A 12,174-nucleotide genomic window follows, 5' to 3' on the forward strand; every position below is an offset into this window, starting at 1 on the left:
TCTCTCTCTCTCTCTCTTGCTGGTGACAGTGACAAGATGTGATGATTCATGCTGCATACAGTCCTTCAGTCCCCCACAGCTGACGTGATGGCCACCACTAGGGGGCATCAGTCCACCACATCGCCTCCATAAAGGCTCCAGTACTTTCCAATAAACAGCCTGGTTGAAGTGAAGTCTGGGATCGTCTGATTGAATGGATGTTGTAGGACAAAAGGAGTGAGTCCGACTGATAAAGAAATAACACAGTATTTATGTGTGTGTTATTGTCTTTTATTCAAATGTATTCAGCAGAGGGGGGCATATTCTGTCTCCATCTGGGAAGGATGTTACAGTTGAATTATAATCTGTTTTAAAAACACTGTTGGCAGACAGCTGCAGTGGATGTAATCCTTCTTCTTGGGTGTTTTGTAATATATAATTTAGTTATTTATTCATTATGTGGACGATGTTGCGTGAAGATACTCCACAAAATGTATAAATGCATTTATTACTACTTGTACTAAAATGTAGACCTCTGTTTCCATCTTTTAATTGGCTAAAGAGGGTGACATACTGTATGTTTTCCTCCATGGGATAAAGGCTTCCAGTAAGCTTAGTTCATTTCACTTGGAAAGCTCTGGAGGTTCATATGGTGCTCTGCTCGGTAAGCCTCTTAGGAATCACGACCACAGCAGATGTAGGGAGAATGCCAATCAGGAGCTCCTGCTGAGCGGAGAAACCCGACGGCTGTGCCACTGCGCGCTTCAAATCTCTGCCACGGTTCACACGAAACGCACCCAAATATCGTTTGGCGCTTTGTGTTTGCACTTCCCAAACCTAAACAGCAGCAGAAACACGTGAGCTGTACAGAAGATGGAGCGCGCAGGGAGTCTCCATCGACTCTGAAGACTCTCAGACTACTAAAACCAATCTTTCCCTGTCATAACGCAGAGCCATGCTTCCTCAGGATGTCGGGAAGCAGAAGCCACGACGTGTGTCGGAACCGATGTGCGGGGGAGACGGCCCCCCGATCCCCCCTCGGCGCTTCCCTCTGAGCGTGAAGCGGCGGCGGTCCGGCTCCGCACCTGAGCGCAAGGTGAACTGCGTCCTGGTTGGAGACGGAGCGGTGGGCAAGACCAGCCTCATCGTCAGTTACACCACCAACGGATACCCGACAGAATATGTTCCCACAGCGTTTGACAACTTTACCGGTAATCTTTGACATCAGTGTAGATGATTTTTAGCTTTTACGCACAGGTTTTACGCACAGCGGACAGTTAAGGTTTAAAGCTTTTGAGCAATTTGATTTTCTCTTATTCGGTTAAATTCCCAGTTTTCCGTTTTAAAGCCGGTAGATTGTGTTCATGTCCGTTTTTTTTTACCCCACACAGAGAATGAGGAAGCATATGTTAGAACAAATCCTAGAACAAAGCTTACTGTAAATGTTTCTCTATCTTCTCAGTGATGGTTGTGGTTGACGGGAAACCAGTGAGGCTGCAGCTCTGTGACATGGCTGGACAGGTGAGGAGCTGCACCTTCTCTCTTTCACAGTCTGAATATCATCATAACCTAACATTTAACACGCCGTGGCAGCTGTGTGACAGCTGCATGCATCATAGGTTGCCTGGTAGAAATCGAAACACTCGGCTTCACTTCTTTTTGCATGTTTTTCGCATTTCTTTCCCTCCCTGCTTTTTCATGATAGAAATGGGGGCTGGTTGATGGATCAATCAATGTAAGTCATCAGTGATCAATAAGTATTTGTTAGTAATTGGTGTTAACTCTTGCTGCTGTGTTTGTGTCGGTTGCCCCCTGCAGCCTGCTTTTAGTCCTGGGCTGAAATCCTTTAAGACCCCTTTAGTTTAAGTTGCCGCCCGGTGCTAAGTAGTCCTGTAACTCCATAGCTTACATCGCCCCCTGCAGGAATGAACCGAGTTTGTAATTCAAAAGTTTTTTTTACCCCCTCTGTCACCCTGAGCTCCATCGCCCACCTTTGGTCCAGTGTTAGAAATGTCTTATCCATCATACAATCTTTCCTATGAGGAGATTCCTTTTTATGGTCTGATAATGATAAAGAAAATAAAGATTTGGTGCCTTTTCAAACATAAGCTGGAGGAAAAAAAACAGTCAAAAGGTAAATTTATCTAAATTACAACAACTTCTCCTTCCATAAACAGACCTCACCATCAGCAGGTTTAATATATATTTTCTACAGAAGAAAGTAGATTTACCAAAAAAATTGTATCCATAAATCTGAGAAACAGACAATTAATCCAAAACCATCTGCATGACCACAGACTGGACTCGAGATAAGTGAGAATTTTGAATGGATCGACCTGAAAAATGTTTTAAAAACTGGAAAGAAAAAAGAAACTGCCTGAAGTTGGCTTCTGATGGGTGAATTCTTCAGGTAAAATATTGATTATTAACATTACAAGGTTCAGGATCAGAGCTCAGAAACCCAACGTTGATTCTCTGTTGTTACTACACGAAAATTTGTCGGTTGTCAACTAGGTACAAATTTTAATATTAAGATCCTAAATCATTTACAAATCAAAAATGTCTGTGGTCTAACCTGGACTACATTAAAATAGAGAGCTTAAATACTATTTTCAGATGTTCTATTCTATTTGTTAAAACAGACAAAAGTAGAAGACCACTTAAGACCAGACAAATCCATGTCTGAATAAAAACCTGCTGTAATTCATCTAGCCGGTGTTTTGAGTCCTGTTTCAGTTCTGGACCATTTAGTATCAGAAAAAGGGGAAGAAACTTGAATCTACAGCCAAATTAACCCTGTTAAAAACATGTTAAAGTTTCCATTAGCTCCACCTTGAAGTAGTGAGGACCTAGATGTTAAAGAAGCTGGTTTTTCTTCTGCCACCAAATCCCATAAAAAGAAATGAATGTAGCTACTAACAACATTGTGTGTGCATTTAAAGCTTCCTCCTCTGTGCCATAGAGCTCCATCGTTGTCCAAAAACAATTAAAAACACATCAGTGAGCCACACTGTTGGATTCATCCACCGCTGAAAATAGTCCCCAACAAATGCACACTTTCCACCTGTTTGAGTGACGTTTGCTAAAAAAGTGAGCGGCTGCTTTAATAATTTAACCCTTTTTAAAAATTAAACCATATATTTGTAAGGTGTTTTTAAAGATTTAAATCTTCAGTAATAACCATTCGGCCTGGGACTGAAGGGGCCAGTACACTCCGTCAGAACTGCATGTCGCATAGCTTCGGAAACCCCTTCTTCCTGTTCAACGTCAGATTGGGGTGGCTCAGTCACACCTGCATTGGTCACATGTACGGAGAAATGGAGCCAACTATTTTCTGTCAACTTTAATATGAAGAACCAATGCAAAACTATCATCGTCTTCCAGGAGAGACTGTCTGAGAATGTGCACAGTTATCCCCATTTACGAGATATCCCCCCTCACCATGACAGTCGACCCATCCTTCCTTCTTCCAATGTGCTCGAACAACTTTTAACAGTTTTGCTTTGTGACGTAGTGACAGCATGTCGCACAAACTACTTTTTTTATAGTCTGAAAGAGGTCAGAAAGAGACTAATACAGAATTGGTTTTGGTCTGATTTATTGACAATAAGCAAGATATTGTATAATAGGCTGATGGCAGTCAGAGTAAGAGTACTTATCTAATTAAGTACTCTAACCTGACCTCTCTGTTTCTGGCCTCATGAAGGATGAGCTGGAGCGCTTCCGGCCGCTGTGCTACAAGAACGCCGATGTCTTCCTTCTCTGCTACAGCGTTGTCCGCCCCTGCTCCTTCCGCAACCTGATCAACAGGTGGGTTCCCGAGATCCGTCAGCACTGTCCCGGTGTGCCCCTGGTCCTCGTGGGCACCCAGCTGGACCTGAGGGAGGACGTCCAGGTGCTGATTCAGCTGGCACAGAACCAGGAGCAGCCGGTGGGCACCGAGGAGGGCCAGCAGCTCGCCCAGGAGCTCGGGGCAGTGGGCTTTGCAGAGTGCTCGGCGCTGACCCAGAAGAACCTGAAGGACGCTTTTGATTCAGCCATCCTGGCCAGCATCCAGCTGACAGACAGTTGTAGCGTCCAGCAGCAGAGGCTGACTCTGAGGAAGAAGACGCCCGATAAGATCAAGAGCCTCTCGGAGACCTGGTGGAGGAAGATCAACTGTCTGATGGGAGAGCAGAGCTGTGACTTCAAGTGAACAGCTGCATAATAAAAAAAACTGGGTCAGATCATGTTTGCAAAAGGTGCCAGATGGGGGGGGGGATTATCACCACTCAGGACGACATTACAGGATCAGCAAGTTTAGAATCAGAGCTCAGAAAGCCTACAAGTTGTCAGTTCAAATCCCCAGGCTGACAGGCAAAGTCTGGGTGGGAAAATGTACACGCGATGATAGCCTGCTTGTTACGAGGAGCACTACACAGCCCGTAAAAACAGTTGTAAAACGTCCTCTGTGGCTCTGCTAGAAGATTTTCAAAGACTGACAGCTGCTCACTTGTGTTAGGCTTTAAAGTGATGGCGTGGTTACAAATAGGGAATTCAGAGTTTGAAAGCTTTTACCAGACAGGGAGGTTTTTTTTAAGAGATACTATTGAATTGCATTTTGGGAAGTGTAGTATAGTAAGATTTCTGAGTCAAGACAGGAAATCTCAGCCTCTGCTGTTTCGATATTTCCTATTCTCTTTTTCTATCTGTCTCTCACAAGTCCCCTGACTTAAACAGAAGTATAATTTGCCATTTCTGGAGTAAAACTCATCAGTGCAATTCTCTGAACCTCCAGCTGCTAAATTACTGTTTAATGCAGTGGCTGTTCTGGCCTGCAGGTTCAGAAAAAGGTTAACGGATTCAGCCTTTAAAATGAAATCAAGGCGACAAATGGCTGTGTGAGATACTTTGCACATAAAATGAACGTTGCACTTTGCACTGCTGATCACCTGAAACAGACTCTTTTTGACACCCCTTCTCCCTAATTTCTTCTTTCTTGATTTTTTTAACATCTGCATAACTGCTGGAATTTGAAGTAGGTAGATGAGCAGATCTTATCGTGGTTTCAAAACAATGAGGAACCTAATATTAGTTTCTGTGTTTTCTACCCAACCTAATTTATTGAGAATTTGTCCTGATGTGGGTAACCTCACTTATCTGTGGCTTCTAGGAGGGTAAAACAAACCCCAAAAAATGTTGTCAGACCCAGGTTTGGTTTGATGCAAGGATGACTGTTCAACAGGCTGATCTAAACTTGATTGATGAATGTGTGTTGTTTGTCACCTTACACCCCAACATTACTAGTACTTTTGAATGTTAGTTTTTAGGTTAACTATTTATTTATTTATTCATTTATTTATTCATTATTATTTTCTTCGCCGTCACTGATCATGGAACATGCTCAGAAGCCTTGATTAAAGTTTATAACAACTGCATACAAGAGCATTTTATTTAACAAAAGGAGAAGAAAACAAGATGAGTGAGATATTTGCTCACAAAACAGCAACATTTCAGTGTGAGCAGCATTGACCTGCTTCTTTAGTCTGCTCTTGATCCTTCAGTCAAACAGGACATATTGAGAGGTTAATAGGGATCAAGCGCCGCTGATTGTCTCATCAGCTCTCTGATCTTCCTGACCAACTACTGACCCAGTCCAATCAGACTTGCATGCATGAAAATGCATCATTACCTCAAATACAGTTTTGGAGTCAGGCAGTCAGAGGCGAAGTGTTTTTTCTGTGATCCCGAGGTAAGCAGAATCATTTGCTGGGCTTTCCTCTGAGATTCAGTGGAGGCCCGGTGGAGGCTCCTCTGGTCGCAGCCTCCTCTAATAGGAGCAGACAGGACCACCTGGACTGGATTAGACCAGCATATGGAGCCTGATTCTCTCCCCACTGAAGCCTCACACCATGAAAAGGCAGGAGAGGCAGATTCCTCCACCTTCAAGGGTTTATGTAGTTACTGTATGCAACCTGTAAGTAAGTCAAGTTTTATTTATAGCACTTACACATGGCTTTACACACACACATTCTTGGGACACTGCACTGATTATTTGGACACTAACTTACACTAACCATACCACTGCATGCCTAACCCAATCCCCAACGCTAACATCCAACCCAATTTAAAGAATAACATTATTAAAAATCGAATTTTTTACTCCAAAAATGGAGAATGTCCAAATAATGTGACTGGAGTTCTCAGATAAGTTTATGTATTATGTAGTATATGTTCACAGAAAAAGGGACAAAACTAAATCAGGAAGGATGACACATCAACCCACACGCCCACTTCACTAGATTACAGAACCATACAATCAGCTGTATTAGTCTAATCATTATGAGTGTGTACTTTATGTACATACTGTATAGTATAGCACATCAACAAAGAAAGTACTGTAACAAAATATTTCAAAAATATGGTTTGGTCTGATTTTATAACTCTAACAAACTAATAAAAGTCAGTCTGAAGAAAATCTTCATGCAAAACAAAGAGAAGTCACTCAATAACCTGAATTAAACTGATATAAAATACTGTGACTAGAAGTTGCAATCGGCCGTTATAGTCTGGTTCAGCCTGTAGGGTTGGTTTTCTGTGACATATGGTGGCTGTCATTTTCAGCAGCACTCTGTCCAGAGACATTACAGGAGCAGACAGGTGACCTCACTTAACCTGGCCTAAATTCCCTCACAGAGACACAAACAGCTTGAGAGGTTTTACGGGCGGGTGTGTTACCTGTCTGGACATCTGGCTACTGCTGCTGATCACCTGTGTTCTTATTGCATACGGCACAAGAGACCCATAACCATCGCCCACATACACACTGAACTGTATGTTTACACCACTTCATGTTTCAGTTCCTCTGCTTCTAGTCTGCTACTTACAATAGAAGTGACGGAGGATCCACAGTCCTCATTCTGTGCAGAAATGCATCCCAAACATTAACTGAAGCTAAAATGAGATCATCTGAGTTAGAAAAATTTGTTATAAAAAGTTAGCATCTACAAAAGAGGAAAAATCCATTGTTTCCCTCTTCCCTTCTCCGTCCTCTGCAGCTCAGTGAGGAAACACTGTCCTATAAACACAAAGTGGAATTTGTACTAATTAGGGTGATAAGAACTTAGTTTGTCTAACTAACTAAACCTCATAAACTTCCATTTTTGCACATAATGAAGACTAAATGTTGTCCCTCATCTTAATCACTGGAGATAGGAAGGAACTCCAGAATGAACAGAATGAATGATTACAGCAGGAATAAAGGAGGATGTCTGATAAATAATGATTATGGTGACACTGCCCTCCTTTAAGCTCTGTTAGCATCCTATGTACAGATTGGTAAACCACAGTTTATTTATTCATTCATGACCCAAAATGCTCGAGTGCTTTTTATTTCAGAAGAAACAATGTCAAAGGCTTAAAATGCAACTAAAGAATATATCAGAGGATTTATTTGCACCCAAGTGACAATAGTCAGACGGCAGCTATTTGTCGATTTAAACTTAAGCCCTAGTTTAGTTAAAATGGTTCAAACACAGGACTGTGTGAAACCAAAAGTGAATCTTGATTTAGTTGACTTTTTAAGTTTAGTTTAAAAAAAATAAANNGCAGTAGAGTTCGGCAGCAGAACTACTTGCTTAGGTTTAGAAAAAGATCATGGTTTTTCTCTGCCATGAAAGTGTGAAAAGCCACGTTTGGGACAAATAGCAATATTGGCTACTGACACCTGGGTGCTAATAGCATTTGGCAATATATATATATATATATACACACACACACATTTTACATTTTTTTTAAAAGGTCAAAAGTCAGAGAAAAAGGTTTTTTCTCATGTCTTACCTACAATTTTCCATGCAAAGCAAACATGAGAAATGTAAACACAACTTTCAAAAAAAATAAATACATACAGCAACATAAAGAGTTAATAATAGATAATAATGAGCTGTGATGACGATGCAGTAAAAAAACAATTCAGATAATGAGCACATGAATATGGACAATACATATTTGACCTGCAGTATAACCAGTTGTGATCATTAAAATAATAAAAAAAAGGAAAAACTACAATCAGACATTGATTATGTACAGCAAGCTAAAACTAATGCAGTCTAATACACTGGTTCTCAAACTATGGTACGTGTACCACTGGTGGTACGCAAGCTACCTTTAGTGGTACGCGGAGGAATCTGATTTTGAGTTTGAAATAAAACAGACAGCAGCAGCTCACCTTGGAGCACTGATGAAGTTGGGAGTGGCGTATACAACAGCCTCCTCCTCGTGGGGCTGAGCTCGGCTGGGGTTGGAGTGGAGAGCGTCGGCCTGGTTCCTAGTGAATCGTAGGCTAGCATAATGAAGTTCATCCATCTGCTGGACACATGGACAAGAGTACTTTTACATTCTCCATGTTTTGGTAACTCTTAACAAAAAGAACTCAAGTGTCACTTAAAGTAGTAAATAAGACTTTTACTGCACTGAAGCATGAAATGATCATTCAGTAAAATATCTGCAGGGTAAAAACTGGACAGTTTTCAGCCAAATATGCAAAGTCAAAGAACTGTGTGACCCTGAAGGCTGATGCTCACCAGCAGAGGTCGATAAGATTTACTACTACTGTGACTGAGGCAGAATGGTCAAGAATAAACACAACAGAGACACTTTGAGCAAAACTTCTCAGGTAAACCTGGTCAGAGTCTGATTGCTTCTCCTACCTATGAACTGATCAGAAAATAGATCCTGTTCATCAATAAAATCTTAAGTGTAGGATTAAGTGGCATCTAGCAGTTTGGATACAATCCCCTCACATCACCCTCTCCTCCCAAGCATGAATGAGAAACTAGTGGCCATGAAACTATCTATCTAGAGCTAGTCTTTAGTTTGTCCCTTCTGAGCTATTGTAGATAAATGTCAGTCCAACATGGCGGACTCTGTAGAAGAGGACCCACTCCCTCTGTAGATAAAAACTGCTCTGTCTAAGGTAACAAATCAGAATGATTCTTATATTCAGGCGATTACACACTAATGAAAACATACATAAGAATATTAAATTCCATTTCTGCCAATAGATCCTCCTAAATGTTACACACTGGAGCTGTAAATCTTATCTTAAACCCACCATTATGTTAATTATGGCCATGAGTTTATTAGGTATTAATACAAAAGGAAGATGCTGGAAGATAGAAAAGGAAGAGATTAATCTGATTGAATAAAGTAGCTAATGAAGGACATGAAGCACCTGTTGGTGGGTTTTAAACAGCCTGCTTTTCTTTGTACCTGTGCTCCGTTGTTTGGTCTCTCAGCAGCCTCAGGTTGTTGTTGTAATGACCTCTCTCTTCTGACAGAAAGATACAAACAAAGAAACAAAGGAATAACTACACACAGACAGACTTTACAGCATATAGGTTCACATTTTCTCATACGTTGATACAATGCTCACATAACTCTGAGAGAGTTATTGGCTGCTGTAGTTGTTCCTCTTGTTCACACTGACCACAAATAAATCTCTCCCTAGAGTAGCTTCAGTGTAAGTGATGGCAGAAACCTTAATCTAAAATCTTCATACTGTGGAAGAACTGCACTCTAAAGCTCAGCTGGATCAAGTTGGTATCTTCCACTGTCTTTTTAGTTTGGAGGGAGGATTGTAGATTTCATCCTGCATCACTTACACTGACATTGCTTTAAGAGGGGATCTCTTCAGGGTCAATATGGACAGAAGGAATAATCTCAAACTAAACCTCTTCCAATGTACAGATGTGAATCTTTCCTTTAAAATACAGAGTAAATTTAATCACAGAGAAACTGATCTGCTCACCTCATACACAGAAAGACAGAGAGGAGTATGAAGACCAGAACAATAGCAGCGATTGACAGAATGACTGGAAACTTCCATGAACCTGGAAACCTGGAACCTGGAAAACAGTGATCAAGCACAAACACTGGGAGTTGCAGGAGTTCTTGGGTCCAATAGTGACTGATAGTTGGACAAAAATAATGTCATTTCTTATTTAATGCTGTTTTTTGGGAGGGGGTTGGTTATGTGTCACAATGAAAAAAATAATCCTAAAGGAGAGTTACTGTGACCCAAGGTCAGCTCAGAGATGTGTGAGGAGCCCTGAATGTGGTTGTGTGGTGGCACCTTGTCAGGTGGATGTAAGATCTGCAGTTAAGGTGTGTGTAGGTCAATGATTCAACTCACCTGCTACAACAATCAGATGTAAGGTGGAGTTATGACGTCCTCTTGCATTCTGGGCTTCACAGTAATAAAGAAGATATTCCGGAGACTCATCTCTTTGTGCTTGAAAGGACACGAGAATTATGGCTCTCCTCAGTGTGTGATTTATTGATTGTCAGGAAATAAGAACAGACATACAGTAATGGAATTTGTCTAGAATCTTAATGTGACACTGAGCATAAATCATTTATAAACTACTTAATACATGAAGAGTCATGTTAAAAAGGTAATATTCAGATATAATGTTGTGATTATTACCACTTTAAATAGTTTTCTATTATGGGACATGTTTTAGTATGTGAGAGAATTAGAATAAAAATACTGTTATTGCTGTATTTTAATGTTACTTTCTATAATGATGGTCAATACTCTTTATCGAGATTGAATTGAACAGTTTTTTGAGCTGAGCAGAATGGAATATTTAATCTAACTTTTAGTTTCATAGTAAAACTTTAAATGTGAGATCCCACGTTTCCGTGAGGTGTAATTCATGAGGACTCGGCAGAGCAGCTCAGTCTTTGAATTAGTAATGGTAACCCCAAAAATATATAATTGCTGCTATAACACCAGAGGCTGTTATACAACTGGTGGCATAAGTTAAGGACCCAAAACGCAAAAACAGAAGAATCTGATGTACAACAATCCTGTCACATGCAAATAATGACACAGGAGGTTCAAGAAACACAAGCAAACAAATCCAGGCCTAGAGGCAAAGGTAGAGTCACAAACAAGGCAGAAATCCAAAAACCAGAAGTGAACCAGACGACCTGTGGAGAAGGACAGAAAGGGGTTTGCCAGGCTGGAGGGTGCAGGTCATGAGGTACAATGATGAAACTGCCACCAGGCGAAAATGGACACTCATGCCAAATATATATGTGAGGAAGAAACTCAATGAGATACTGCCCTCCACAAACCAAGGCTCGGAGGGAAAATTAAAAAAGAGACGTAAGAGCAACACAGAACAAGAGACAGGAAACTCACAAATAAGTAGGAAGTAACAATGACTATAAATATAAAACACTAATGTTAGGAGAGACATGACCGAGGCTTGATGAAATATATAAAATGGTAAATAATATTTGCAAAATATTAAAACAAAAAAATACTGAATCATCTGTGATAACATAATCTACATCTTTAAATCATATTCTACATTTTACAGATCATCCGAAGCTTCCCTCTGTGTTCAGTGAGTCCCTCCCTGGTGACATAGGGAGAACAGTTCAGGTGACGCTGAGCTGTAGCAGTGATGCTAACCCAGGCACTTAATTATACTGTAGCAGGAACGAATGACGAATCCAGACCTTCCCTTCCTCTCAGTAAAGAACCCACAGCTTTCTTCAGGTCCATCCAGTCCTCTGACTCTGAAGAGTATTCACTGTTACAGCTGAGAACGAGCTGGGGAGGAGCAACATCCCAAAACATCTCTAATTGAATGTGAGTTGAATTTAATATTCAAAATAACAACTTAAACTGTCCAGTGTTTTGCCAGGAGGAGGTTTTACTGATCATAGTGTACTTTCTTGCAGCTCTACTTGCTTCAAATCTCACCATCTGCTGAATTCACTGAGCAGCTCCAGGCGAGATTTTAGGAGTTTAATGCAGTTTTGGGATCCCAAGATTCCAAACTGTCATCAGAGGAATTATTGTAAAAGACTCACCCCCCTCCAAACGCTCTCTAAGCAACCACCGTAGCGTTTTCGCTATGTTGAAAAATGATCCATATACACATTCACCATGATGTTTATGAGTTGTTCTGTGACATATCGTCTCTCGCAGATGCTCCGAGGGTTCCCTCCTGTGTCAGTGAGTCCTCTGTGAGATAACGTGGAGGGCGTCAGTGAATCTGACCTGTAAGCAGTGATGCTAGACCCACGCAGCTACATTATACTGGTACAAGGAAGGATGAAGACTCACCCCCAAAAAGCATCAGGACAAGAATCTTCACCATCATCGACTTAAAGACCTGAACACAGTGGAAATTATTC

General features: G+C 41.0%; 1 protein-coding gene across 1 annotated transcript; it reads left to right on the forward strand.

Annotated features, from left to right (window-relative positions):
• The first annotated feature begins 934 nt into the window (after nt 1-934).
• On the forward strand, nt 935-4,345 carry LOC118327170 (rho-related GTP-binding protein RhoU-like). Its single transcript, XM_035660436.1, has 3 exons — nt 935-1,190; nt 1,442-1,500; nt 3,686-4,345. Exons 1-3 carry the CDS (start codon nt 935-937, stop codon nt 4,172-4,174), a joined length of 804 nt encoding a protein of 267 aa, XP_035516329.1. The 3' UTR covers nt 4,175-4,345.
• The last annotated feature ends 7,829 nt before the right edge of the window (nt 4,346-12,174 follow it).

The sequence above is a fragment of the Morone saxatilis genome, unplaced genomic scaffold, assembly GCF_004916995.1.
Source record: "Morone saxatilis isolate NCDOM2014 unplaced genomic scaffold, NCSU_SB_2.0 Contig17, whole genome shotgun sequence".
Lineage (NCBI taxonomy): Eukaryota > Metazoa > Chordata > Actinopteri > Moronidae > Morone > Morone saxatilis.

Excerpts from the sequence above, each read along its gene's own strand:
- LOC118327170 (XM_035660436.1), top strand. The coding sequence starts at position 935 with ATGCTTCCTCAGGATGTCGGGAAGCAGAAGCCACGACGTGTGTCGGAA. Across the intron at positions 1,191-1,441 it reads AGCGTTTGACAACTTTACCG|TGATGGTTGTGGTTGACGGG; the intron begins GTAATCTTTGAC and ends CTATCTTCTCAG. Across the intron at positions 1,501-3,685 it reads TCTGTGACATGGCTGGACAG|GATGAGCTGGAGCGCTTCCG; the intron begins GTGAGGAGCTGC and ends GGCCTCATGAAG.